This window comes from Miniopterus schreibersii, assembly GCF_964146895.1.
Source record: "Miniopterus schreibersii genome assembly, chromosome: 2".
Taxonomy (NCBI): Eukaryota; Metazoa; Chordata; class Mammalia; order Chiroptera; family Miniopteridae; genus Miniopterus; species Miniopterus schreibersii.
This window is the reverse complement of record NC_138102.1, coordinates 140,713,749-140,740,432: the sequence shown is the minus strand read 5'-3', so window position 1 is coordinate 140,740,432 and position 26,684 is coordinate 140,713,749. Positions and strand designations below refer to the sequence as shown.

The 26,684-nt window shown below is 49.4% G+C and overlaps 2 protein-coding genes across 2 annotated transcripts; both read right to left on the bottom strand.

Annotated features, from left to right (window-relative positions):
• Nucleotides 1-264: 264 nt before the first annotated feature.
• Nucleotides 265-6,964, bottom strand: KRT4 (keratin 4; the record flags this gene model as incomplete). The annotated part of the gene is given in 10 exon segments (XM_081126296.1): nt 265-862; nt 972-1,006; nt 1,263-1,483; nt 1,905-2,030; nt 2,276-2,440; nt 2,998-3,093; nt 3,437-3,497; nt 4,408-4,622; nt 6,253-6,787; nt 6,789-6,964. Coding segments are annotated over 10 exon segments (1,803 nt in total). The 3' UTR covers nt 265-689.
• Nucleotides 6,965-13,083: 6,119 nt separating this feature from the next.
• KRT79 (keratin 79) lies at nt 13,084-24,717 on the bottom strand (the record flags this gene model as incomplete). The annotated part of the gene is made up of 9 exons (XM_081126365.1): nt 13,084-13,289; nt 13,561-13,595; nt 14,243-14,463; nt 15,114-15,239; nt 15,402-15,566; nt 20,553-20,648; nt 20,771-20,831; nt 21,896-22,116; nt 24,241-24,717. 9 exons carry the CDS (start codon nt 24,715-24,717, stop codon nt 13,084-13,086), a joined length of 1,608 nt encoding a protein of 535 aa, XP_080982491.1.
• Between the last annotated feature and the right edge of the window lie 1,967 nt (nt 24,718-26,684).

The window sequence follows — 26,684 nt, the reverse complement described above, 5'->3', positions numbered from 1 at the left end:
TGTTGGTTGTTTTGAGTCTATGCCTCTGTCCTGGAGGCAGCCTTCAGGCTCCACACGCTGTACCTCTCCCTCAATAATCTGGGTATCATAAAAGGAGAGACCTGAAAAATTAGCTGATGATCTTGATCTACACAGACAGAGCCCTCAGGCCCCAGCCTCCTACACTTTCACCTGAATTCGGGGGACTTCTTCCCAGTGAAAAAGAACAATTGCTCAGAGTGAATGACAAAAGCTTTTTATTGAAAATACACCCATAGATGGATAGAAGGAAGGAGAAGAGTTGGATGGGGCACTGAATGGTTCTTGCCCTGACCTTGCAGGGTCAGTTGCTGCCAAGTGATGGAGAAGGAGTTGGTCCTGATGTAGAGAGATATCCAGGATCCAGTAGGAGATGGCACTGAGCTGGGACATGTGACCCTGATGATTCTGAAGATGAAACTCCTGGCTGTGTTCTCCTCTGTCCATGGAGGGTGAAGAGTCAGCAGACAACCTTCCCATTCCAGGTGAGCCATCAAGCCCAAGTTGAGAAGAAGCTCCCAAACTCCAAAAGAGCAAAGTCCACACTCTGGCACTGAGGTGACACAGGTAAGATGAGTCCCAGAAAGGTAGGGTGGAGGCAGAGGTGAAGGAAGCAGAGACACCAAGACTGGGCCCAACTGGGCTCAGGGGCTGCAGGGACCTCATCTCCTCTATCGGGGGGATCTCTTGGTCAGGGTGGTGGAAGAGATGATCTTGCTGCTGGAAGCACCAAACCCATAGCCACTTCCAGAGCCGGAGCCAAAGCCACTACCCAGGCCAAACCCGGAGCAGCTTCCTAATCCTCCACTGATGCCTCCGGCACTGGCACCACCACCGACCACGGCTGTGGGAGAGAAGCAAAGGACGCGGTTATCCCAACAGTGCTGGCAGCCAGGAGCTGCAGCTCCTACCAGGGTGAACAAATGGCTACGGCAGGGACAGGAGGGACTTACAGATGCTCACGGTATTCTGGCATTCTCCAGACATTCTGTGGGAGAGAGAAAGAGCAGTGAGCCACAGCAAAGCCCAGAGACACACTTCATTCAATAAACAGGCGTCAGGCACCTTTCCCATCTTTAGCAGACAGATTTAAGGCCTGACTATGAACCTGTTATCTAACACTGTGCTTGTCCGTAATGCACCAGAGCAGCATTGAAGCAAGTGGCCCGGCAGCAGAGCCCTGGACCTGCCCTGGCCTGGGACAGCTCCATTCCTCAAGTTCCAGCCTGCCTTCCCCTCCTCACCGGCACTCCTCGCCCTCCAGCAGCTTGCGGTAGGTGGCGATCTCGATGTCCAGGGCCAGCTTCACACTCATGAGCTCCTGGTACTCCCGCAGCATGCGGGCCAGCTCCTCCTTGGCCTTCTTCAGAGCAGTCTCCAGCTCTGCTTGCTTGCTGTAGGCATCTTTCAGGGCCAGCTCCCCGCGCTGCTTAGCATCAGTCACGGAGGTCTGTAGAGTCTGGCACTGTAGACAAGGGCATGAGACAGACAATTGTCAATGTCCTGCTGTCAAGACCTCTACATCTGTCCCCTATCCTGTTTGCTTGGGTTAACACGTCAGGGTTCTGTCTGTCCTCCCCACCTTCTCTGATTCTTAAGCATTTCATCCACTCCAGCCAGGGCCCACCAATGCCCCCACCAGACTAATTAAATAAAGAGCAAAAACACAATGAAAAAGAGCCAAGAAACTTCAGTTACTGGGGTGGCAAGTCATGTTAACTAGGATGTTGCTGAAAAGATCTGGGTGTGGCTTATGTAAAGAGCTACAAATCCCCTGCAGGCAAGCTCAGGATCTTCTGTCCTGATGCCTTATCTTCTCATCTCCTATGGAGACATCTCCTTAGGCCCCTGGCCCTGTACTGCAGCTGGAAGGAGATGACACTTACCTGCTTCTTGACATTCTCAATCTCAGCCCGCAGCCTCTGGATCATCCTGTTGAGCTCTGCAATCTCACTCTTGGTGTTCTTCAGGTTATCACCATATTGGTCAGCTGAGGTCTGGAGCTGCTGGAACTAAGACCCAAGAGACACAGGGAACCAGGGGTCAGGGGTGTCTGGGAGGGGTCTGTTCTCAAGTCAACTCAGCAAGAATAGCCACAGGTGGCAGGGATAAAACAAAATGTCACATAATCTCAAATCAGACCTCAAAGAATCAGTTCATCTCTTACTTCCCTTGGAGCTGATAATTGCCTGCTCACAGACATCAAAAACAGAGTCCCAGAAGCCACTCCCACTCCTAAGAAATCCCCAGGACCCACCTTGATCTGGTACAGGGCCTCAGCCTCAGCCTTGCTCTTCTGGGCAATCTCCTCATACTGGGCCTTGACTTCAGCAATGATGCTGTCCAGGTCCAGGCAGCGGTTGTTGTCCATGGACAGGACTACGGATGTGTCACTGACGTGGCTCTGCATCTGGGACAGCTCCTGCAGGGAAAATGTCTCACCTCAGGCCTCCTGGAGAGTCTTCTCTCACCTTTGACACCAGAAACCTGCTATCATCATAGAAATGGCCATGCCACAGGCTCAGATGGAAGCAGAGTTAGCAGTCCCAGTGTGGAGGGAGGGGAAGGAGAGGCAAATGTCTATGTAGAAATCAAGTGGTTGGTGACATCTCAAGACAGAAAAGCAATGCTTGTAGTCTCTACTGCTCCCCAGGAACTATCAGTCACTATCAGCCCCTCCACATCAGTGGGCATCCAGTTCATTGGATAGAAGGAAGTAGAATAGATCCATTTCACTAGAGAAATGCAAAATGGCAATAAATTCTATTCCATGCAATCTTCAGATCTAATCACCTCTTCTAAGACAACATCTGGTTTTGAGAACCTCTCAAGTTAAGCCTTTCTATCCATGACCATGCTGAGAGCCCACTGCCCTGAAGTTAAGGATTTGGAGTCCTTTCAAAGAACTGTGAACTCCAACCAACAGCCTCATAGATGGAGGATTCCCTCCCCTGAATGGAGGGGCAATAGGGTCCTCACCGCAGCATAGAGGACCCTCAGGAAGTTGATCTCATCATTAAGGGCATCCACCTTGGCCTCCAACTCCACCTTGTTCATGTAGGCAGCATCCACATCCTGCAGAGGAATAAGGAAGGGAAGAGACCAACTATAGTAATTATGATAGGGGACAGCAGGTGTTAAGTGACACCCAAAGGCTTCTGGGCACCAGGTGAGGTGATGAGGGACTAATCTCTGACATAGTCTGCCCCTAAAGCCACCTGCAGATATGGACGTTAATTATCTAAATGGGAGGGTTTTTTCCCAGCAGTAATTCCTTAGGACCTGGTTCAGTTAGATCTGGATAGTACCAAATGGAGTGGAGATGAGGCAGAGATGGACCAACCCCATGATTCTAGCCAAAGACCCCTTGAAGGGAAGGGTGTCTCACTACACTTCCCCAGCCTCCTTTATCTCCTACCTTCTTGAGCACCACAAAGTCATTCTCAGCAGCTGTGCGTTTGTTGATCTCCTCTTCATACCTGGGGGTGGGGACAGAAAGGGAAAGAAGAAGAGCCACAGTGAGCTAGTGTTTCTCAGCAATCCACTACTCCTTTCAAACACCCAACTATATGGAAGTATCCAGCTAATTGGCTCCTTTCCCCATGTTCATACAAATATTCATTCAACCTACATTTATTGAATAAAGACCATGTATGAGGTACCAGTCTAGATCCTTGTTTATTGAGAGAAGTGAAAACCAAACTTTAAAAAGACTGTTTTGAAGAGATGACATATGAGGAAAGAAAACAAGGATCTGGTTGATTTTATTTCCATAGAAGGGCTCTTTGTTTCATGTTAAAGTGAATTGAGAGAGACAGTTGGTATCTTCTCAGCTCCTCCCTGTAATGAGTGAGCATAGTAAGAGCTACTACGGATTGAGTGTTCATTATATGTCCAGCACTATGCTACCTGCTTTCTTTTCCTCATTTAATTTAATTCTCAACCTATAAGATGGGACTACTATCCCCACTTTAAATATGAGGAAAACTGAGGTTCAGAGAGATTAAGCAGTTTACCCAAGACTACACAGCAAGTAAGTGGAAGAATCCATATTCAAACCAGGTCCATCTGTCTATACAACCTGTATTCTTCTGACCATTGTATAGTACTTTTCATCTGTTTGATTTTCAATCTTGTTTGTATATGGTAAGCCAAGCTCCCTGAATGTGTCATTCATTTTATATTTGGGCAATTTAAGATTACTAGACCTCACCCCATTAAAATGTGACCATGGAGATACAGGGGAATAGACTGGAAGACTTTCCTGACACCTCTGGGATATCTTTGGAGCCTAGGGTTCTAAATGATTGAGGAGGAGCCCATGGAGCCTGGGGCATGGCTGGCAGAATTGTGAGATGGCATCCTGTCCCCTCTTTCTTCCCCACATACTTGGTCTTGAAGTCCTCCACGCTGTCCTGCATGGTCTTCAGCTCAGACTGCAGGCGTCCTTTGTCATTGACCAAGGAATCCAGCTGCTTCCTCAGGGCACTGAGGTAGGCCTCAAAGAAGGGCTCCAAGTTTTTGGTGGATGTGGTGGTTGTCTGCTGCTGGAGGAGGTTCCACTTGGTCTCCAGGACCTTATTCTGTTGCTCTAAGAATCGCACCTGTGTTTTAAAAAGGTACAGGCAAAATTATGAGGGCCTGAAGCTTTTACAGGAGGGTTGGCCATGGCCAGCACCAACCCATCAATCCAAGCCAAATAGGGGGCCCAGGAGCCATTCAAGTGGGGCCATCATGTTACAACTCCAGGAACCATCCACTAGGTCAACATGGTGACCCTACGTGTGAGCCCGTAGCAGCAAATGCACCACTTGGGTCGTGGAGAATAGAGCACAGTCAGCGCAGCAGGGCCTGACCAGGCAGCAAGAACAACTTCCTCTACAGGGATCCAGGGGCCCTGGGATGAGTTGCTAAGAACTCTGAACTTCTATGAAATAATAAAACAAAATTAGGGCGATACAACCATAGTCTGAGTGATTACACTCAAAGTGATCCAGACCCATGACAAAGGAAGGATAAATTCACTGCAGATTTTTTAAACACACTTACTCATAAACAGACCTGGTATGCCCCTGTGAACGTGTGCCCAACTGACTATAGTAAACCAAGATCAAGGACCTAGATATATTCTGAGTCTCAGCTAGACTCAGTTCTGCAAGGGCACTTCCCAGAACTTTCCCTTTTCCTATAACAAGATCTAGCCAGATAAATCAAGGTAGCAGCTTAGCATGACATTTCCACTTATGTGCTTCCAGATTGAAATGAAAGCAAGTAAGGGTAACTGATCACAATTTGAACCCAAAAGGTGAGATGAAACAAGAAAGCACCAAACCTTTGACCTTGCAATTATATCTATATGTCCTAAAGTCACAATAAAGCCTCTTTAAACTACTGTCAGTCTATTCCAACTAACAAGAACAAACAATCCCACTCGATCTACTCCAAGATTATTCATTCTTGCCTTATACATAAGTGGACTAAGACTGATGCATGGAGACCCAGGGCATCCTTGGTGAAGTGTGCTGAACTTAACCATTCAGTCATTAGTCATTGGATGCCTCAGCTCACCAAGGCTAATCTGCTTGCTGTCATCCATCATACATGGCTGTAATTGAGCTTGAGGGCTTGAATCTCTAACCTTGCAAGGAAAAGGAAGTTGGACTACAGAAAGAACAGGAGAGACCCATCCTCTCATCTCTTCAAACAGACCCAGATAAGCAATTTTGCCCAGAGTAGAGAAGATAAAAGCAATGGCCTTCCAAGGTCCTGTTGGGACCTAGCTTCTGCCACTGGAGTCAGTCCCTTTTTTATTTGAGAGACCAACCTGGTTTTCTTCTGTTCCAACAACAGAAGTGTCAATAGTTAAATTATTATATTAACTATAATTAATTATTAGTTAATTATTATATTATTAACTGTGTTATTTTAAAACCAAAATCTGAGAAAAAGCAGGAAACAATGAACCCACTTGATAGCTGGGGTGATTGGACCCAGAAATGTTGAATGATTTGCTGAGTACCACACAGCACATCTAGAAAACTCCAAATTTTGAACTACTTTGACAACCCACCAGCCATGGAAAAAAAGAGACTCAGAATACTGAGTCCCCTTCAACAGCTGGAAAATGAAGGCCCAAGTAGTTTAATGGTTTTCCCAAGGCAGGCTCAGGTCTGAGATGCCAGGACTCAGGAACCCTGGCTTCTGCCACCTTGTCTGGCCAAGGGGATGACTCACCTTGTCAATGAAGGAGGCGAACTTGTTGTTGAGGGTCTTGATCTGCTCTCGCTCCTCAGTCCGAACCTTCTGGATCTCGGGGTCAATCTCCACATGGAGTGGAGTCAGCAGGCTCTGGTTGATGGTGACCTCCTGAATCCCCCCAGCAGGGCAGACGGGGAAGCCAGGACCACCCCTTCCACTGAAGGAGCCCCCAAATCCACCGCCAAAGCTTCCAGCTCCGAAACCAGCACCAAAGCCGCCAGCCCCAAACCCTCCAGCAGCCCCGAAGCCAGCGCTTTGCCGGCATCCAGCCATGCTCATGGAGATGCTCTTGTTCCCCCCAAGGTTGTAGAGGCTCCTGCTGCCAAAGCCCCCAGAGGAGCAGCGGCCAGCGCCCCCAGACATGGAGGCCGAGCTGAAAGAAACCCTCTTGCTCCCACCTATGACAGCTGAGCCACTGCTGAAGCTCTGGGACCCGCCTCGGACACCCTGCTGTCTGGAGATCATGGCTGGAGAGAGGAGAGTGAGCTCAGAGTCGTCAGAGAAGCGAGAGGGGCCAGGCCAGTGAATGCCGCAGCCTTCTCCTAGGTCTCTTATATGTGCTGGAGCAGCAGGGCTTGGTTGCAGGGGCATAAAGGGAAAAATCTGAAACATCTCTGGGCTTGGCCTTTGGCACTGGCCCATCCTCACACTTGCTGAGCATGTCACTAAACACACCTACAGAAGTCATTCGGAGGGCACAGGTAACTGGATCCCAACACACTCCCCTCCAGGAGAACCTGAAATGGTGCCCCAGGGCCTCCTGCCACAGAGGCCCTGCCTGGCCCCACCTTCCAGGTCCCCCACCCACTACCTTTGCAACCACCAGCCTGCCGCTGGCCTCCCTGCTCCAGACAAGAGAACCCATTGCCTATTCTCTCACTCCACAGAATTTGGAACCTGAGTGCTTGGGTTCAAGTGCACAACCTGCCCTTATCATCTCTGCAAACCTGAGGCAAGTCATTCTCTGAAGCTCAGTTGCTTCACCAGTAAATTGGAAATGTTGCTTTGTAAACTGTCAGAAGCTACCCATAGATTTATTATTGTCATTATTATTCCTCGATGTGCACTTGACGCCATGTACACAGACCAAAGGGGAAATCAGTATGACAGCCTATAGCTTCCAAACCTAGATCAAGACTCACCTCTGCTCCATTTGCTGCCCAGTTGTGTGCTTGCCTCCACCAGGACAGAGCCTGTTCTGTTTTCTCAGCAGTTTGTAACATTTTGGTGCTGGGGACCCCTTTGGCAGGATAGTGAAACCTATAAGCCCCTTCTCAGAGCCATAACTTAAATTCTTCCCCACTGAGTGCAACAGATCTCTGTTCAAATCCAACCTGTTGCCACTAACTAACTGTGCAGTCTTGGATGGATCAATTAACCCCTCTGAACCCTTCAACATATCCTCTCATCCATAAAATGGGATACCTGCCTGATAGGACATGAGACAATGTACCTACAGTGCCGGCACTTAGTAGGTCAGTAAGCATTCATTCTTTTCCTGCCCTGGGCTTTGCCATTGCCACTGATGAGGAGAAATTAGATAAATCTGTACCCCTCTCTTCTTCTCAATTTCTCATGAGACTACTTGTCCAAATCCCGGGGACAGCAGTGACCAGGGCCTGGACATTCCCACAAGCCTGAGCTGACCCTGACCGAATGAAAGCTGGCCACGGCAAAAATGAACAGCTCTCCATGCAAAGAGAGAGGACAGGGCCTGAGGGGTGAGAAGAGGTTGGTCAGTGGATCCAGGCCTTGAGGACAGGGCTGCAGGGAAGGCTGGACTGGCTGGGATGCCTCTCTCCTCTGCCAGCTCCTCTTCTCCCCACCTCCACCCTCCTTCCCTCTCCCTGCCCTCCTCTTGCCTCCACCTCTGGTCTGCACCCCCTCTCTGTCCCATCTGCCTCGGCCTTTGCTGAGTTCCCCCTGCCTTGCACAGGTGGCCTCTAAGTAAATGGAGAGTGGGTGGAAGAGCTGTGGCGGTGAGAACAGGAAGCCTCGGGCTCCATCAGAGTCCATGGGGAAAAGTCCGTCCACCTGTAGTAAGCGAGCATTCTAGAACCAGGACCATCTCCTAACTTAAGTAATGGATGGGGTTAAATATTCACTCATCCTTTTAATGAGTATTTTTTGTCAATTTTGTGCCAGGCACAGTGTGGGTTGCTTTATATACGTGTGATTATTTAATCTCTCTTAAGTGCTGTGCCATCGGTATCATTAGCCCTGTCTGCAAACGATGACCTGGGAGCTCAGGGGGGTAAAGGTCACACAAGAGCTCCATGTGGTGGAGCCAGGGCTGAACCCACATTAGTCTTGTCCCAAAGTCTCTGCATTCCCTGGCCTCTTACCCATACGATCCTGCCTGGTATGAAGTCATTTTTTCTGATTTGTGCAGTGGCCAGTCCAGAATTGAGCACCTGAACAAACCTGATTGAACCAACTGATCAGGTCAAGGGGCCTCTGAGGCCCCAGCATCCAAGGGTCTACCAATTTCCACCTGACTCCAAGGATAGGCCCAGCTAGTGAGGAACGTAGAGCTACTTCAGGCCTCTGAAGCTGCTGCTACAGGAGCAGAGGAGACCTGGAGCCACACACTTGGGGACTGGAGTCTGATTGTCTGGTTTCCTGCCCCAAGAAGAGGTAAGAAGGTAGCCAAGATCATAGCCTGAATGAGGGCCAGTTGTGTGTCCTCTAATTAACTAAATCCAAATTAACTTACTTACAAATCTCATAATAAACCCAAACCAGCAGAAAGGGAGTTCTAATCTAGAGCCATATTCTGTAGCCTTATCATTAAGTCAGAATTGCCAGAAGTTCCCCAAATCCTCAAATTATAGCATGAGCACCCAACAGTACATACAAGGAAGAGCTTCTTATGCAAGAGAGGGAGGTAGAGAGGAGAGTTTCTTTCCTTGGAAATGGGAAAGAGGCAAGGGGTTGGGCAAGATGACTCTACCTGGCAGCAACAGCTAAAAGCTGGTCCCTGCCCCACCCCCATAGTTTCTGCTCTTGTCCTCCGTGACCCTTCCTTTCCTGGCAGGTGTTTCAGACCTTGTAAAGAGAGATGAGCAGCTGGCAGGGTGTGGAGCAGGGGCAGGCAGGTATGTTTGCTGAGGAATTTCTGGGTGAAGGAGGCAAGCCTCGCATTCAGCCCTGAGATTACAGGAATCCCTAGGTCTTTCACTCTCAGCCCCAAACCTGATGTGTGGTGTGGCAAAGCACCCCCGCCCTCCCTGGCCGGGCCTGGGCCCTCACCGGTTTGGTCACAATCACCAGGCCTCGGCAACCCCACTCTGCCTGAGTCACTCTGTGGAGAGCCAGAACCAACTTGGGGATCAGAGACTGCAGAGAAGACCTAGTCAGCATTTTGGGAAGGAGCCATTAAGGGCAATGAGAGAGTGGGTGCTCCCAAAAATCAGGGGATAGAGGTCGAGGGGGTCTGTGCACAGTGTCCTCCCTTCCCAGGTAGAGAGCAGCCTCTCCTGGTCATCCACCCTGGGCATATGCAAGAAGGGTTACCCAACATGTTTTGGAGCAAAACCATTCTTGTCCTCAAAAACACATGCCCAGCCCCACTTGTAAAACAGATAAATGGACAGGTGCTCTGACTGGTGCACAGGAGGGGTCCATGAGCCTTCTCACCTGCTCGCCTCCACGACCCCCTGAAAGCACCCTCTGGGGTCCTTTATTATGTAGAGTTATAGTTCCTTCTATACCTAGTTTGTTGAGAGTTTTTATCATGAATAGATGTTGCATTTTGTCAAATGTTTTTTCTGCATCTATTGAGATGATGATGCTGATTTTTATCTTTCATTTTACTAATGTAATATATCACATTTATTGATTTGTGTTTTTTTAATCTACTTTGCACCTCAGGGGTAAACCCCACTTGATCATGGCCTATGATCCTTTTAACACGCTGCCAGATTTGGTTTGCTAGTGTTTTGCTGAGAATGTTTATATCTATATTCATGAGGTATACTGGCCTGTAGTTTTTCTTTGTTGAGAGGTTTTTTATTCCTGATTCAATCTCCTCCTTAGTAATAGGTCTGTTCAGGTTTTCTGTTTCTTCCTGATTCAGTCTTGGTAGGTTGCGTGTTTCTAGGAATTTGTCCATTTCTTCTCGGATTTGTCCATTTCTTCTGTCCGGTTTGTTGGCACGCAGTTGTTCATGGTAATTTCTTATGGTCCTTTGTATTTCTGTGGTATCAGTGGTGATGTCTCTTGTTTCCCTTATAATATTGTAGATTTGGGTCCTCTCTCTTTTTTCCTTGGTTAGTCTAGCTAAAGACTGTCAATTTTGTTTATCTTTTCAAAGAACCAACTCTTAGTGTTGTTGATTTTTTCTATTGTCTTTCTATTCTCTATTTAATTTATTTCTGCTCTAATCTTTATTATTTTCTTCCTTCTGCTAAATTTGGGCTTGGTTTGTTCCCTGAGGTGTAAAGTTGGGTTATTTATTTGAGATCTTCCTATTTTCTTGATATATGCATTTATCACTAGAAACTTCCCTCTTAGAATTGCTTTTGCTGCATATATGAGTTTTGGTGTGTGTGTTTCCATTTTCATTTGTCTCAAGAAATTCTTTTCTTTCCCTTTAATTTCTCTTCTGATGCATTATTTGTTCAAGAGAGTGCTGTTTAATTTCCATGCATTCATGAACTTTCCAGTCTCCCTCCTATTATTGATTTCTGACTTTATACTGTTGTGGTCAGCAAAGATATATGGTATGATTTTGACCTTCTTAAATTTGCTAAGACTTGTTTTGTGGCTGTGGACAAAAAGGGGCCACATACTAAACCTGAAAAGCCCAGGGCAGGCCTGCATGGAAGCCTAGCAAACTAAGAGACCTAAAATAACCACAAAGGGTCTGAAATTAAGACTTTTTAAACATAAGCAGTTTTTGTGGGTAGTCATGCCCTAAGGCAGTATTTTTCCTTCACGAAGGTTAATTTTTGCCTTAACTAAGCCTGTCAGTTGTCTTATGCATCTGAGATACATACCTGATAACACATGCCTTTGCAAAGCAAAGTAATTTCCCCTTTTTCCAGGCCCTCAAAGTACCAGGGCAGAGACCAGGAATCCTCTCACTGTTATTGGTATCTTGCTCACTGTTGACTGTTAACTATCCCATACTCACCTATGTAAAAGAAGCCTGTCTGGCCCGGCCAGGCATGGCTCAGCGGTTGAGCGTTGACCTGGGATCCAGGCGATCTGGGTTCGATTCCCAGTCAGGGCACATGCCCAGGTTGTGGGCTCGATCTATGACTCTCTCATCATTGACGTTTCTATCGCTCTCTCTCTCCCTCTCCTTTCCTCTCTCTGAAATCAATAAAGATATATTTTTTAAAAAAAAAGAAGTCTGTCTCTCATTTTACTTTTTATCCAATCCCAGAGAGCCCCCCCACCCCCGCCACTTTGCTTTCTCCCACCTCCCTAATCTATCACCACTTACATCTCTCCCTTCGATTATAATGTATAAAACAAAGAGCAAAACTGCCATTCTCTGGAGCATTATCTCAATCCGTTGAGGTTTTGGCTTCCCAGCAATTGTCGACAGTTTGGCTCAAATAAACTCACAAAAATTCTTCAAAGGTTTGAATGATTTTTTACATTAACAGGGGCCTAAGATATGATTTATCCTAGAAAGTGTCCCATGTACCCTTGAGAAGAATGTGTATTCTTCTCACAGGACAATGTGAATTTTTATTGATGACTGGATGAGAAGCTGAGAGAGAAATCATCGGACTCCAGGATGGTGAGCTGGGAAGCCAGAACCCAGGGAGAAGGAAAGCCAAGGGCAGCAATCCTTACTGAGGCCCTCATAAGCCAGACAGAGGCTTTACACACGTTCTCATCACACCCTGCTCTTACAAAGGAGGAAACTGGCACTCAGAGAAGTTAAGTAACTAGCCCAACATCACACTGCCAGTAAGTGGCAGAGCTGGGATTTAAACCCAAGTCTGCCTAGTTCTGAAGCCCAAGATCTCTCCACTAAACAATCAAGTTGCCTGCCCCACAGAGTTGGCGGAGGGCTCAATAGCATCAGGGGTAGGCTGGCTGATAGGCAGCTGCTCAGTGCCTGGACCTGCCTTGAGTTCTTACACATGCCCTCCAGCCTTCTATGCGTTCTGCAGGGGAGAAAGTAGGAGCCAAGGCCTAGAGTGGTGATAATATTGAGCTAATGTGCTTTCAGCATGATGACTGGGGCACAGTGAGTATGTGATTGTTGCTGCCTCAACCATCGGTGAGCTAACCTGTTGACAATTTCCATTTCCCAGGCAGGGCAGACCAGAGCCACAGACAGACAGATAGCTGCAGTTGTCATTTATTGAGACACATCTCAGGCACAGTGGAGGGGGCTGTGGGTAGATTCAGGGACTGAGTGGGTCTGGTGAGAGACTGGGGAGCTGGAAGGGCATTTGGGGACCACTCCTGACTTCCCTTCCTCCTCCCCTATAGCTTGTCCTAAACTCAGACTAGATGAGCAGAGGCGTGGAAAGCGAGATGGCCTGGGAAATCAAGTCTCCTCTCAGTGGTCAAATGGTCACCCCAAATCACCCAAACACATCACTCAAACTGGTGGCCTTGACCTCCCCTCCCCTCCCATTGCAGAACCAACGAGAAACCTGGGTGGAATTGAGCCCTTCCCCAAATGCAGATCACATGCAGAAGTCTGGCATGCAAACCCACTGATCTGTGGTCCTGGGGCTGATCCTGCTCCTAAGGAGGTGGGTGGGGAGAGCAGCAGAGGTGGGTGAGTGGGGTGGGGAGAGGACTACAGGGGCCCCAGCTTGCAAGGCTCGTCAGCTAATACCTCCGGCTGGACGTCTTGACTGTGGTGGTCTTCCGCAGGATGGAGGTGCCCCCAGAAGCGGGTCCTCCCTTGACAGTGCCATAGCCCACATTGGTGCTGTAGCCACCCTTGCTGGCACTCCCACTCCCTCCCAGAGAGATGCCACCCCCAAAGCCAGCTGCACCGCCTCCGCACACGGTGGTAGAGTTGCCAGTCACCGCTGCAAAGCAAAGAATTTGGATGTCACAGGGCAGCCATGATGAGAAAGGGCCAGGGACTTTCAGAAATCAGTGAGGGGTAGGAACAAAATCAGGCAGTGAAGCCATAGGAAATGGATGGAGAGGCCGAGCAGGAAGCTCATTCTCTGGGGACCCCTTGAACTTGTCTCCAGGGGCTCAAATGGAGGGGATGTGTGCTTTTGGCCAAGGACAGATTGAGTGGACTGAGCAGAGGACAGGGCCAGGCCTGGGGCGGGGCAGCAAAATACTCACAGATACTGACAGCGCTGGGGCATTCTCCAGACATCCTGAGGGAAACAAAAATGCCAGGAGGAGGGTCAGCAGTTCCAGGAGCCTGAGAAAACACCCTCTCCCTCCCTCTCTCTGCCTTTACAGTGGTTCAGTTCAGGTGGTCAACTCTCAAAAACCAAGACCAGGAAACACGAGAAGAATGTGCACGTGGCCATGCTGGGCCCGGGGGCCTTCCACAGGTGCTAAAGCCTTGCAGCGGAGCAGAGCCGCAGCAGGCCACGCCACCTGCCCCGCCTTCCCACGCGGGCCAGGGACAGCACCCCTGCTCTGAGGGAGGGGAACAGAGCCCGGGCCAAAACGGAGCTGCCCAGTTTCTGGCTGAGGTGACTGTCTCTACATCTCATGCCTTCCCCGAGGACAGAGATGATAGATCTTTTTCAAAGCTTCCACTGGTGGTGGAAACTAGTGGTGGAAGAAGAAGCCTCCCTCCTCTTGGCCTACCAACAACCATAAGGATTACTGAGGGTTGTGCCAGCCAAGGGATGTGCAGCAGAGGCAGCAAATACAAGTGGAGAGTGTCCCTCAGGCGATGAGTTGGGAGCCCAGCTCCCTGGTTCCGCCTTTATTCCTCTGCCCCCCACCAGAGCCAACTACACGGGGCAGGGCTGGGAAGCTCTCAGAATCAGGCAGGAGGGGTCCCCACCTGCTCTCCTCGCTCTCCAGCAGCTTTCGGTAGGTGGCAATCTCCACGTCCAGGGCCAGCTTCACGTTCATGAGGGCCTGGTAGTCACGCAGCAGCCGGGCCAGGTCCTCCTTGGCCTGGAGCAGGGCCGCATCCAGGTCCCCAAGCTTCTTCTGAGCATCCTTTAATGCCAAACCCCCACGCTGCTCTGCGTCCGCGATGGCAGTCTGGAGCTGCTGGCACTGCCCGGGGGAGGAGAGGTATTGAGAACATCCTTCAAGGTCATCATACCCACCTCTCTGCCCTTACGCCAGGCATCACCAATCCCCACCTGATCCCACCACAACCAACTGGGAAAGAAAGAAGTTAAAAATATTCATCTGAAAGAGGAAATGTTATTACACAACAAGGATCATGTAAGACCAGTGGGAAAGTCCTTACTGAAGTCTAATCTTAGTCCCTGTTGCTGCAGCTCAGCCTAGTGCCGCAAAAGAGAAAATAAATAATACAACCCCACCAATAACCAAATACTTCACTCTGACCTAGGAATAAGTCTGCACTTCTCAGCCACACCCTAGATGGAGTCAGCAGCTATGACCTGGACCCTGGAACTCTTAGCCTCTGCTCTGATCTCCTGGAGATGGGATCAGTCTCCTTGGAGAAGGTCATCCCACCTGCTCTACCACTAATATGCTGTGTGACCTTGGACAATCCCTCTCTTCCTCTGGGCCTCAGTGTCCTCTCTTGTAAAAGGAGCATGTTGACCCAACGTTTGAGTGTGTCCTGTCCACCAGGAGAAGAGCAGATCTCATCCCTCAGAATAACAATAAGAGGGTTCCCCCACCTCCACCAACATCTGGGTCAGTCCCTCAGGCCCCAACCAGAGGCTTACCTGCTTCTTGGCTGCATCTACCTCACTCTGCAGCCTCTGGACAGTGCGGGTGAGTTCAGCAATCTCATTCTTGGTATCCCGCAGATTGTCCCCATGCTTCCCAGCCGTCACCTGCAGCTCCTCATACTAGAAGCCAAAGAAGTGGCAGTGAGCTGTCAGATAGTTTCAGGCCCACTCTCACAGCTGGAGGTGTCTGGCCCCAGGCCTGCAAGGAACCCAGTGGCCCAGGCCTCTCCAATGGGGGAAGGTCCTGTCCCAGCTCACATACCAACCAGCCATTCTTCTCACCTGGGTCTGGTACCAGGCCTCTGCCTCAGCCCTGCTCCTCTGGGCAATCAGCTCGTACTGGGCCTTCACCTCAGCGATGATGCTGTCCAGGTCAAGTTTGCGGTTATTGTCCATGGAGAGGACGACATTAGTGTCAGACACATGGGTCTGCACTTGACTCAGCTCCTGCAGAAACAGAAATAGCTGCCACCAGGCCCCCAGGAAGCAGCCAAAGGATGAAGGACAGGGGTCCAGGTAACATCAGGGGGCCTGTGTCCCTCCCCAGGTACACCCTAGAAGGAAGCTGCAACTGCAAGAAAGGCCTCGGTCTCTCCAGCTGCGAAATGGGGCTCCATTTTAATAAACAACATTTCTTTTTGTGGATTTGCAGGCTTCCAAGAGATTAAAGGAGAAAGGGAATGTATACTTACTACACTCAAGCCAGTGCCAGGCCAGGAACCAGCCCATTCACTAGTCCCTTTAATTGCAGGACACCTTCTGAGGCAGGCAGGGCCACAGCTGGCCCACAGGGTGTATTTGTGCAAGTTGGGAAAAGGTTTCCCTCTGAACAAGCTCTCCCATACCAGGGCCTGGGGAGCTGAGCATGAGCTTGATTCAAACCCACTATCCACTCAATCAGTTAACAACCTGCACCACCATTCATAGTGGTCCACACTGTAGGCAGGTAAGAAAAGAGGCTTGGAGAAGAGAAGGGACACATCCAAATTCACCAGATGCAAAGTCATCCAATCTGAGTGGGGGAACCAGTCAGTCGAGTGACAAAGCCCAAGTGGTTTCCTCTGGAATACACAGACACTTATAGACCGCAGTGATGTTCTGAGACTCGCCCTGTGTTTCTAGGACCAACAGCTTTCACACATAAGCAGGCGTTTAAAGATGACACGAAGGGCAGCTTTGGTTTCTGTTCTGGCTTTGAGAGCAGCTGTACTACTAGATCATGACTGAGTTGGCTCCCAGTTGAGCTATGCCTCTATCTCTCTTACGGTCCTCCCTGCCCCAAACTAGCTCCGATCAAATCACTCATCCGCTCAGTGCTCCTGAGTGACTCCAAAGGGGAGGGGATCTTCCCCCTAAAAGTCAACACTTTCCAACATATTCTGGTCTTGTCTCCAGCTTTTCTCCTACATTGGCCCTTCACTGCAGCCAATGGGATTATAATAGATGAAGACAGAAAAATAACAGCAGCTCTCATTTTGTAAGCATTTCCTATCATTGGGCCTGTGTAAGGTACTTGGCAGGCACTAACTCAATTACCTGTACTTTTCCAATAGCACAAAGATCAACTTACCCAAAATCACAACCTAGTAAATGAGCCCAGTCTCAAACCTAGGGAGTCTGCCACCAGAACTTGAGACGACATAAACTAAAGTAGAGATAGACAAAAATGAAGAGAGAACTATCCAAGTTAAAACTAGTGTCTATACTGGCATAGATTTAGATTATTAACATTATCTTTTAAAAGGTGGAATGGTTTGGGGTGGGGGGGATAGAGACAGAAATCCAAACACTGAAATATTTATGAAAAGACATGAGCTCTGGAGATGGAAAAGCAAAGTCAAGTTCTCAGCCTAACATTCACTACTGTGTGACCGGGGTCATTGCTAAGCCTCATGAAGCCTCAGTCCCCTCTTCTGTAAAATGGACATGCTATAACACCTTCCTTGTGAAATTCAGACCCATACATGGCCCATGGTGGGTGCTCAGTAAAATGCATTATTTCTCTGAAGGTCAATCAAGATGCCCACCAGGCATGTCTACTACAGATGACATTGCTTTGTCACAGTTGTCTTCCTCCCCACGATGACAAGACCGCTGACATCATTTTGCAGGATCACCCCCTCACCCTCCCCACCTCAAGGACCCTCTACAGTTCCATGCCAGAGTGTGGTCTTGAGGAAAATCAACTTGGAATTTTTAAGACAAGGAGGCCGAAACTCTCTACTGGACACCACCAAGAGTGGATGAGGGTGGTCTTGTTAGAACCAGGCAACAGAAAGTTCAGATTTTCCAAAGAAACAGAACCAATGCAGGAGAAAAAAGAGCTTTGTGGATTAAAAGGCATGTACCTCCTTAGACACCAGGGGCCCCGAAGGGAAGAGCAGGTGGAGAACATCTGAGCAAGATGAGGCCAAAGTGATGGCACTAGAGCAAGACTGTATCCCACAGGGACACCCCCAAGCCAGATGGAGACCATGAGACTCCTTTCCTGCCCTGTAGACATGCCAGGAATTGGCGGTTGGACCTCTAGATTTCCTTAAGCTATGACTTAACCAAAACCAGACTGTGAAATCCATTACCAAGTGCCACAGTGGCAATCACAGTTGATCCACCCAGGAGGCAAAAAAGGAAGGACTGCTCTGGCCTTCATTCTTACCCCCCAGGAGGTACAGATAGGCAATGAGGAACTTTGACAGGAAGTGACCCCACTTTGTCCCTGGCCCGCCTTCCCAGTCCACCTCCTCACCTTATTCTCCAACATACTCAATGCCCAGCCCACCTGCTGCTCCCCAAACACACCGTGCTCTTTGGTGCCCCCGTGTCACTGCACAGTCCTGCTCCTCCTTTAGAAGTCTCACCCTTCCTTTAAAATCCAACTCAAATGTCAGCTCCTCTGAAGCTCCCCTAGCTCCCAGGAAGGGTCAGTCACAGCTTGCTCCATCCACCTTGTCCCTGTTGCTGTGATGGCTCTCATCACACGGTCCCAGGCCCATCAAAGGCAGGGACTTTGTCCTTCTGTCATCCTGTGGAATGTTCTCAGTAAATATGTGTCAAAAGGACAAGGTATAGCAAAGGAAGGAATGCTGAGTAAACCAGACCTGTGCCTTAGAGTGTAGGAAAGCCAATTGCTACACATTCAGAGAAGATGAGGGTGAGAACCATTGACCTGAAATAGATAAGAACCTGAGAGAGGAAATGAGGAAACCCCAAACAATGAATGACCAACAATGATCCCAGTAAGGAAGAAACTAGGGAGGCACCTAAGAAGTCACTATGGTAGCACAGAACACTCCATCCAGACTGGTCATTGCTGAGATGTTGAACAGAGAACAACATAGCCGAAGATGAACCAGGGAAATGCTAAAGCCAGTGGACAGGGGCTGTTAGCTAAGCTCCAGGCCAGAACAACAAGGAGGGCAGAAGACCCAGACAAAGCCAACAACTCAACAGCTGTGTCATTCATTCTTTTCCATCAGGGGAACAAGCATTGAACTGGAAAGGGCAGGATGCTTTAGAAGAAATGGAAACCCAAGACAGATACAGAAAGTAGGAGAGGGCTTGGCCTTTTGGAGATCTCAGGGGTCCAGGCCAGAGAAACATCTCCTAGGAGGCCATGGGGATTGCCAAGGGGATGAACACCCCGGTGATCCTGGGGAACTATGGGGAGTAGGAGAGGTCGTCATTTTCAAAATGGAGAAATTTTGACTTCTCCAAGTTAAACTTGATGTCAATCTCTCAGGAACCTCTAGTATGAATTAAAAAATGTGTGTGAGAGGCTTGGAGCCAGCAATACTTCCCTAAGGAAAAGTCAAATTGAATGAATTTTTGTTCATGGTTGTATCACTAAGCTGCTAAGGACTGCCATGGACATTGTTTGACCAAGCCATTTTGGAAGGCACATTTTTTTCCTCTCTCCTTGTAAATGTTATTTCTTCTAGCATTCTTAAAAATAAGACAGAAAAATGTAGGCCAGATGATGACATGGTTAACTGGATTTTAAAGTAGCTGGGCCATTTAAACCACAAATTACTGATTAGTGCTGTGAGTTCAGCCTGTGGGGAGGCACCACTGAAGACCTAGTCCTTGGCTAGGGCTCTGTTCTCACCTTATCTGCCCTAATGTGTTTATCAGTGACTTACATCAAAATATTATCAAATAACTAAACTGAAAGTTTATCGAGTCTGCAGATAACCCAAAGCTGCTGCATCACTAATATATCCAATAATCCAATTGGGCATCTCCTATACATGGAGAGGAGAATCCAATTTCAACGTGCCCACAATGACCTACAAGGATGGGATGAAATCTCAGTAACATGTCACAAGAAAAGGGGAATCATTAGCTCTTGCATTCACTTTCAAAAATTCAACCTCCCAAACAGGGTGTTGGAAGATAGTGGATGTCTGTCTCCCTTGAAAGCATTTATGTGAAAAAACCCAGGGGGATTTTAAGGAACAAACATGGTGAAATGGTTTTTAAAATAATACATATACTAGTACAATATTAGGGGGCATTAATAGAAGTCTGTGTCCATAGCTTCCCTCCCCACCCCTCTCTTTTCTGAATTCTGGGCTCAGAACCCTGTTTCCTAAATTTCTTCACATACCACAGTCTTCAAACCCCTCATCATCCTGACCTCTAAAAGCTTGTCATATGAAAGACATGTCACATGGAAGGTAGTTGGATATGTGCAGCCCAGAGGCAGAATCAGAGCCAATCAAGAACAGAAGCCATGGGAAGAAGATACAAGTCCACTTTCTAATAAAATTGTTCAACAATGGAAACACCTGGCCCCCCCCAAAAAAAGTATTCAAGTAGAGTCTACATGATCCCCATCAGGGACATTAAAGAAAGAGCTTTAAAATGAGTGGAAGGTGTACCTTGAGATCCCTACCTATTCATAGAGTCTATGATTCTAGGATCAACTCACTCTAAGTTCAACCCTCTCACCCAAATCTTCAAAGCCCCCTTGTTTCCTGGGACCCCTCCTGGACTCTCTGACCTGCCCACTACCCACACCTCATCTCCTGCTCCAACCTGGAATCTCAGCTCTGCCCATCTCTGCTCCTCCCTCCCTTGCTCTATTACAACCCGGGCAAGAGGGGGGACACAGTATAACACAGTAGCAAGAGTCAGAGTTTGAAGTTCAAGAACCAGATTTGAACTCCAGCACCGCCTCTAACCAGCTATGTGACCATGAGCAAGTTGCTCTGTCCCTGGCTGTACAATGGAGACAACAGGACTTACGTTACGGAGTTGTTGAGAGCTTAGCCCAGTGCCTGGTCCATTTAAGCACTTAATAAATGGAAGCTAGTATTAATTAAAGGTGCAGGTTTATCTTCCATCAACTAAATTGCACCACTGAATTCAGACCAGACCCCTGGGGGAATCCGCAATGCTGTATGTAATGATCCCCGTCCACTGGCACCTCACCATTTCATAGAGCTGATTCAGGAAGTCGAGCTCCTCTGTCAAGGTGCCCACTTTGCCATGCAGATCCATCCGGCCCATGTATGCACCATCCACATCCTGGGGGGAGGGAGAGAGCAAGGCAGGTGGCTCAGCCCCAGGGCCCTGGCCTCTCTCAGAGTTAGCCCAGCGCTCTGGCAGCCAAAGGACCATCTGCCCCCACTCCCTGTCACCCTGCTCACCTTCTTGAGCACCACGAACTCGTTCTCGGCAGCAGTACGCTTGTTGATTTCATCTTCATACCTGTTACGCAGAGAAGATTCAGGCCAGGCTCAGCCAAGATCTGCCTTTTAAGGTACTGGGCCCTCTTGGCTTTAAGGAAGCCCTGAGGGGTCCCATATTGGCCAAGAACACCTTTGGGGAGCAGTTCTATAAGGCAGCCAACCAATGAAGAAACTTGGGGTGCAGTTTTTAAATATTCTGCCCTACCTCTTTTGAGGAAATGGGCACAGAGTTTGTGTAATACCGTGTCAGTCAGGAGAAGCCACCTCTTTGAATCAGATCCCTTAGGAGGCTTTATAGGAGCAGGTGGAGATGTGTCAACAGTGGCTATCCTTTGCCTTCACTTTCAACAACAGGATGGCATTTCAAACAACTAACTTCTCTCCAACTGCTTTTGCTCAGACTTTAAAGTTTAGAAATTGCTCATATCAAGTTGTTGGAAAAATTATGAAAAAGTATGTCTTAAAATTATAAATATACCTATCGACCAATCATAATATGTGAACCTTATTTGGATCTTGATTCAAACAAACCGTATTTTTTTTTCAAACTGTGTTTTTTTAATTTATTACATTTATGGGACAATTGGAAACTCAAAACTGACTGGTTATTGAGGAATTCGTGTTTTAAAATATTTAGGTGTGATTGTGGCATTGTTTTTATGTTTACTAAGTTAAGTTATATAGATGAACTATATGAGCATATCCAGTAAAAATTCTGTGAATTAAATTACCTGATGGCTGGGATTTGCTTCAAGACAATAAGGGAGGAGGGAAAGTGAGTAGGGATACAGAGGAAACAAGAATGGCTATGTTGATAATTATTAAATCTGGGTAATAAGAACATGTAAGTTCATTACACAGTTTTCCCCACCTTATAATAAAGACTTTTCAAAATGATGGACAAGTGTGACAATTCTCCAGGAGGCTATGGGTCCGGTGCCTGAGCACCCAAGGGAAGCAGCTCTGTCTGTGCCTCCCCCAGGCGGTCCCAGGACCCTGCAAATGAGATGACCCTCTCTGGGGAAGTTTCCTCGATGCCCCCTCGCATCCTCACACAGCCCCAGCCTGCCCAGCCCTCCTCACTTGTTCTTGAAGTCCTCGACGAGATCCTGCATGTTCTTCAGCTCTAAGTCCAGCCTCCCGCGCTCGCCCTGGAGGTTGTCCAGCTGCCTGCGCAGGCTGCTCGTGTAGGCCTCAAACAGGGGCTCCAGGTTGTTCCTAGTGCCGCTCGAGTTCTGGCCCTGCTCCTGCAGCAGCGCCCACTTGGTCTCCAATACCTTATTCTGCTGCTCCAGGAAACGCACCTGAGCCAGAGCAAGAAGGGTGGTGGGCTGGCACCGTCTCCCTACCCCAGGAGGGACCGAGAATGGGGCTCATTGCACCATCGGCCCCATGACCAGGACATCACAGGGGCAGGACAAGCTTCCACCTTGCTGAAGGGAGGAGTTCCTAAGGGAACAATCTTTGCTGGAAAAGATAGTCCAACCTGATGACAAGGACTCTAAAGAGTTAATAAACATAAAAGCCTGAGCTCAGTCATCTTCTAGTTAGTGACAATCAAGTCACTTCTTTCTGCGTTTCCCTTTCTCATCAATATTTCTGAACCCAAATTCTACATCAAAACCAACTACTAAAAATTCAGATGCATATATATGTGTGTGTACATAATATATATGCAACTATATATATATACTTATGATTATATATACACACGCACACACAAAGAGAGAAAACTAATGTGACAAAATGTTTAAAATTGGTGAATCTGAGTGAGAGTTTATAGGAGTATGTAGTACTATTCTTGCAACTTTTCTGTAAATCTGACTCTTTTAAGGCTTTTTTAAAATACTAATGCCAAGCTCTATCTTTAAAGTCTCACAAGGGGGCTCATGGCAAGGGTTTAACAGACCCCCTAGGGGTTCTCTGCCTAGTTAGGGCTCCCAGACACCAGACACAGGCAACCTCTCAGGTCCAGCTCCAAGGCCATGATTCTGAGAGCCCAGGAGAGGTTTTTGCTTGTTTAACCTCTGGGACAGTCCCACAGAAGAACCAAAAGTCACTAGGGGAGAAGGTGAATAGGGTGGGAGGAATGGCTTGCTTCACCCTTCGCTATCCAGTCTCTCCAGGTCCCACCCCCACAGCACCCCAGGCCCACAGGCATGTGGCCCAGGTGCACCATGCAGCAGGTGCACCTGCTATGAGCCGTAATGAACCCTCTTAGTGCCAATAGCCATGAGGTCCGTGACCCTAGGTCCAAGCCGACCTCTGCCTCCAAGTACCTGTATGATCCTGGGAAAATCACATGACCTCTCTAAACCTCAGTTTTCTCCTTAAAAATGGGGGCAGAGCCTTGTGGGGAGTGGCTCAGCAGTTGAGCATAAACCTAAGATCCAGGAGATTGCAGTTCAATTCTCGGTCAGTGCACATGCCCAGGTTGCAGGCTCAATCTGGGCGTGCAGGAGGCAGCCAATCAATGACTCTCTCATCATTGATGTTTCTATCTCTCTCTCCCTCTCCCTTCCTCTCTCTGAAATCAGTAAAGATTTTTTTTTTTAATGGGCACAGTGTTACTTATTGTGATCCCTCATGGGACACTATGGGTATCACATGAGAAAGGAGACATGAATGTCCTTTGGGAACCCACAAATCACTGAACCAAGGTACAGTCATCCACCAGAATGTTCCCCATCATGATCCTGGAGGCTTAGGGTGGAGACAGACAAGGCCAGCAAAATGGACCTGGAAATGCCAGAGAATAGGACAAGAGCTTCCCCAGTCCACCTGGATGCCTGGGAGGGAATCAGGATGCTCCCCTCCTGGGACAGGTCAAACTCCATGCCCCAGGTCATGGTGACCTGTGACCATCCTCCCCATTGTCCACCCCAAACTGAGCTTCGTGACTGGAACAGCAAGAAGGAATAGGAGGAGCAAACGAGGACTTCCCCTAGGACACGCCCCATTGTGTCTGATCACCTCTTTGTCCTGAGGCCTCCACCAAGACCGAGAGGTTCCTTGGGGAATTTAGCACTTGAGCCAATTTCTCAGTTGTCAAATGGCAAAAGGCAATAAAGGCCACCCTGTCAAGAGGAGCAATGAGAATAACCCACTATGTAATCATGAGCTAAGGCTGCTGTGTATTAATTAGTATTAACAATGACCACAGGGAAGGTCGCAGCACAGTCAAGGTGGGCTTGGCCAATAGGCCTCATGAGTAGACCTGAGATTCACCTGAGCAATTGCAGTAAAGACCTGAAGATTGTCTCCAGGCATCTACATCTGGGCATCCCAGGCTCAGGCCAGTAGAGCTCCAAAAGTCATTCCATCAGCCCCATCCAAGTGCACAGGCTCTGCAACAACCTCCACTCAGCCCACCCCATCTTAGAGGCCCTGCTTCTGCTCCCTCCCTGCCCCCTTCCACCTCGGCCCACCTTGTCGATGAAGGAAGCAAACTTGTTGTTGAGGGTCTTGATCTGCTCCCGCTCCTGGGTGCGCACCCGCTGGATCTCTGGGTCAATCTCCACATTGAGGGGGGTCAGCAGGCTCTGGTTGACAGTGACCTCCTGGATGCCACCAGGAGGACAGACAGGCCCAAATGTCTGCCTGTCAGCCCCCAGGCCCATGTAGGCCCCACTGCCATGACTGAAGCCTCCTAGGGCCCTCCCTGAGGAGGTCCCTCCAGCCACACTGACAGAGATGCTCTTGTTGCCCCCCAAGTTATAGAGGCTCCGGCTGCCAAAGCCACCCATACTAGGGCCACAGCGGGCCCTCCCGCCACTGCCACTGCTCCGGGATATCGTGACAGAGCTGAAGCTGGTGTGGGCCCTGGAGCCACCCCCTCCACTGGCAGAGTTGGAGCTGAAGCCCCCTTTGGTGGAGTATGTCCGCCGAGCCACAGAGGATCGCATGGCTGTCAGAAGAGCTAGAGCACAGGCTGAGAGAGCTGGGAGGGAGCAAGGTGCGCTGCTGGGCTCTGATGGGCTTTTTATCTTTTCCCAACTGGGCTGGCTCCTCACCTCCACAGACACTCCTGTCCCATCGCCCCGGGAGGAGAGGGAGGGGCCCTGTGGGCTGGGGGGTGTGGACAGTCCTTTCTCCCCCAGCAGGAGGGAGGGGCTGCTCTCAGTTATCACCTGTGCTCCAGAGCTGAGGCTGAGCCAAGACTGTCTGGGGCAGGATGCCACCCTCTCCCCCCTGGGGCTCCCCTACCTTGAAACAGGATGCTACGGGCTCCCACAGCTATGGGCTCCACCAAGAAGTGGCTGCTTTGGTCTCCTCCCACCCAGCCCTGGTTGCCACTATCAATGGGGCTCTGTTCTGTGGGGTTTGTCCCAGGCCCCTATTGTAAGCCAAGGCCCCGGGGCCCAGGCTGTGCAGGTGGTGAGGGAGACAGCATTGGGCAATGGGCTGTGGAGAGAGTGCCCAAGCCTGCTGCAGTCCCACCTCCCAGCCCACGGCCTCATTGCCCCCTGGCAGGTCTGGGTTGGGGGGCACAGGTGACAGAGTTGGGGTGGGGCAATCTGTCTTTGTCATACACTGGCAGACTCTCTGCTGAGTGTAGATTCCATGCTGGGCAAAGTGGATGTGAGGACAGAAAGAAGGTTCCTGCCCATCCACGGGACCTGAGCACTGGAGGAAATAGAAAGGCCCAGGTTCCTCAGGCAGTGCCCAGAGCCGGGAAGATGAGGGGACAAACCACACTCCTCTGGGAGCTGCAGAGAAACGGGGCTTCGACCATCACCTGAGACCCTGACCCTCTGCCTCACAGCAGAGCCTCCCCAGAAGGGCCCAGCCACTTTGGAGGGAGCTGAGGAGGTGAGGACATATCCCAGCCTGGCTGGACACAGGTACAGATCCAAGAAGTATGTATTCAACAAAAGCCCCACTTGGCCCATGGAGCACCCTAACACTCCCATCTTCCCAGTTCATACAGAGCCCCATGCTTGATTCAGAAGGAGCCAGGGAGGTCCTCAAATCACTTCACACAGGCCCCATCCACCTCAGGCTACTGGGACCAACAGCCACAAGGGAAGACTTAGAAACGTTAGTCAAATGCTAGGACAGAGGGAGTGCTGAGGGACTGTCCCTCCTCACCCACTTCAGCTTTCAGGGGGAAAATGGGCCCAGAAAGGAGACAGACTTGCCTGAGGGAAGGGGGGAGATGGCACTGCTCCTCACACAGCTGCCAGGGCTAAAGGTGGGACTCTCACCAGCTTGTGTTCCCAGGATCCCAAAGGAGAGTGCATGGGACCACCCCCACAGCTCAAGGGAGGCAGGCATAGAGCTGGCCCGAGGAGGGTGTAAGCAGCTCCCTTTCAAGAAATTGAACATACTCCCAGGAGGCAAAGGGCAAGGGACTCTCACAGAACTAGTCCTTTAATTTTCCTCCCTGCTTGGAGCTAAGATACCAGGCATTGAGGAGGGGCGTGGGGGAGAGGGAGATGAATCCCCACTGAGCTGTGTGTCCTCTGGCAGCTCTCAGTCTCTCTGGGTCTCCTTGCCTCTGCTTGTAAACAGGGCCCGCCAGGGAGGTCCTTTCAAAAGCACCTGCCTGTAATTGCAAGACTGAGCTGTCACTGCCCTAACCTTTGTCTCTTGCCCTGGAGGCTGTTATCACTTTCTCAGCCTCCCTTATCTCTCCCTAATGGGAGTGTGGGAGGGAAAGACAGTTGTGAGTGGGGCCCTCTCCCTGGGGACATGAGTGATGTCAGCCCTTTGAGTCAGGAGCAGCCCAGGTGGTGGGAGCAGAGTGGGCCGCAAATATATTCCATCCTCCCCAGAGACTGACAACCACACATATTTACCTGGTGCTCTGTGCCAGGCTTCACCCTAGGAGCTGATGACAGGTGTGCAGGCAACCCAGGTCCCACTCTCA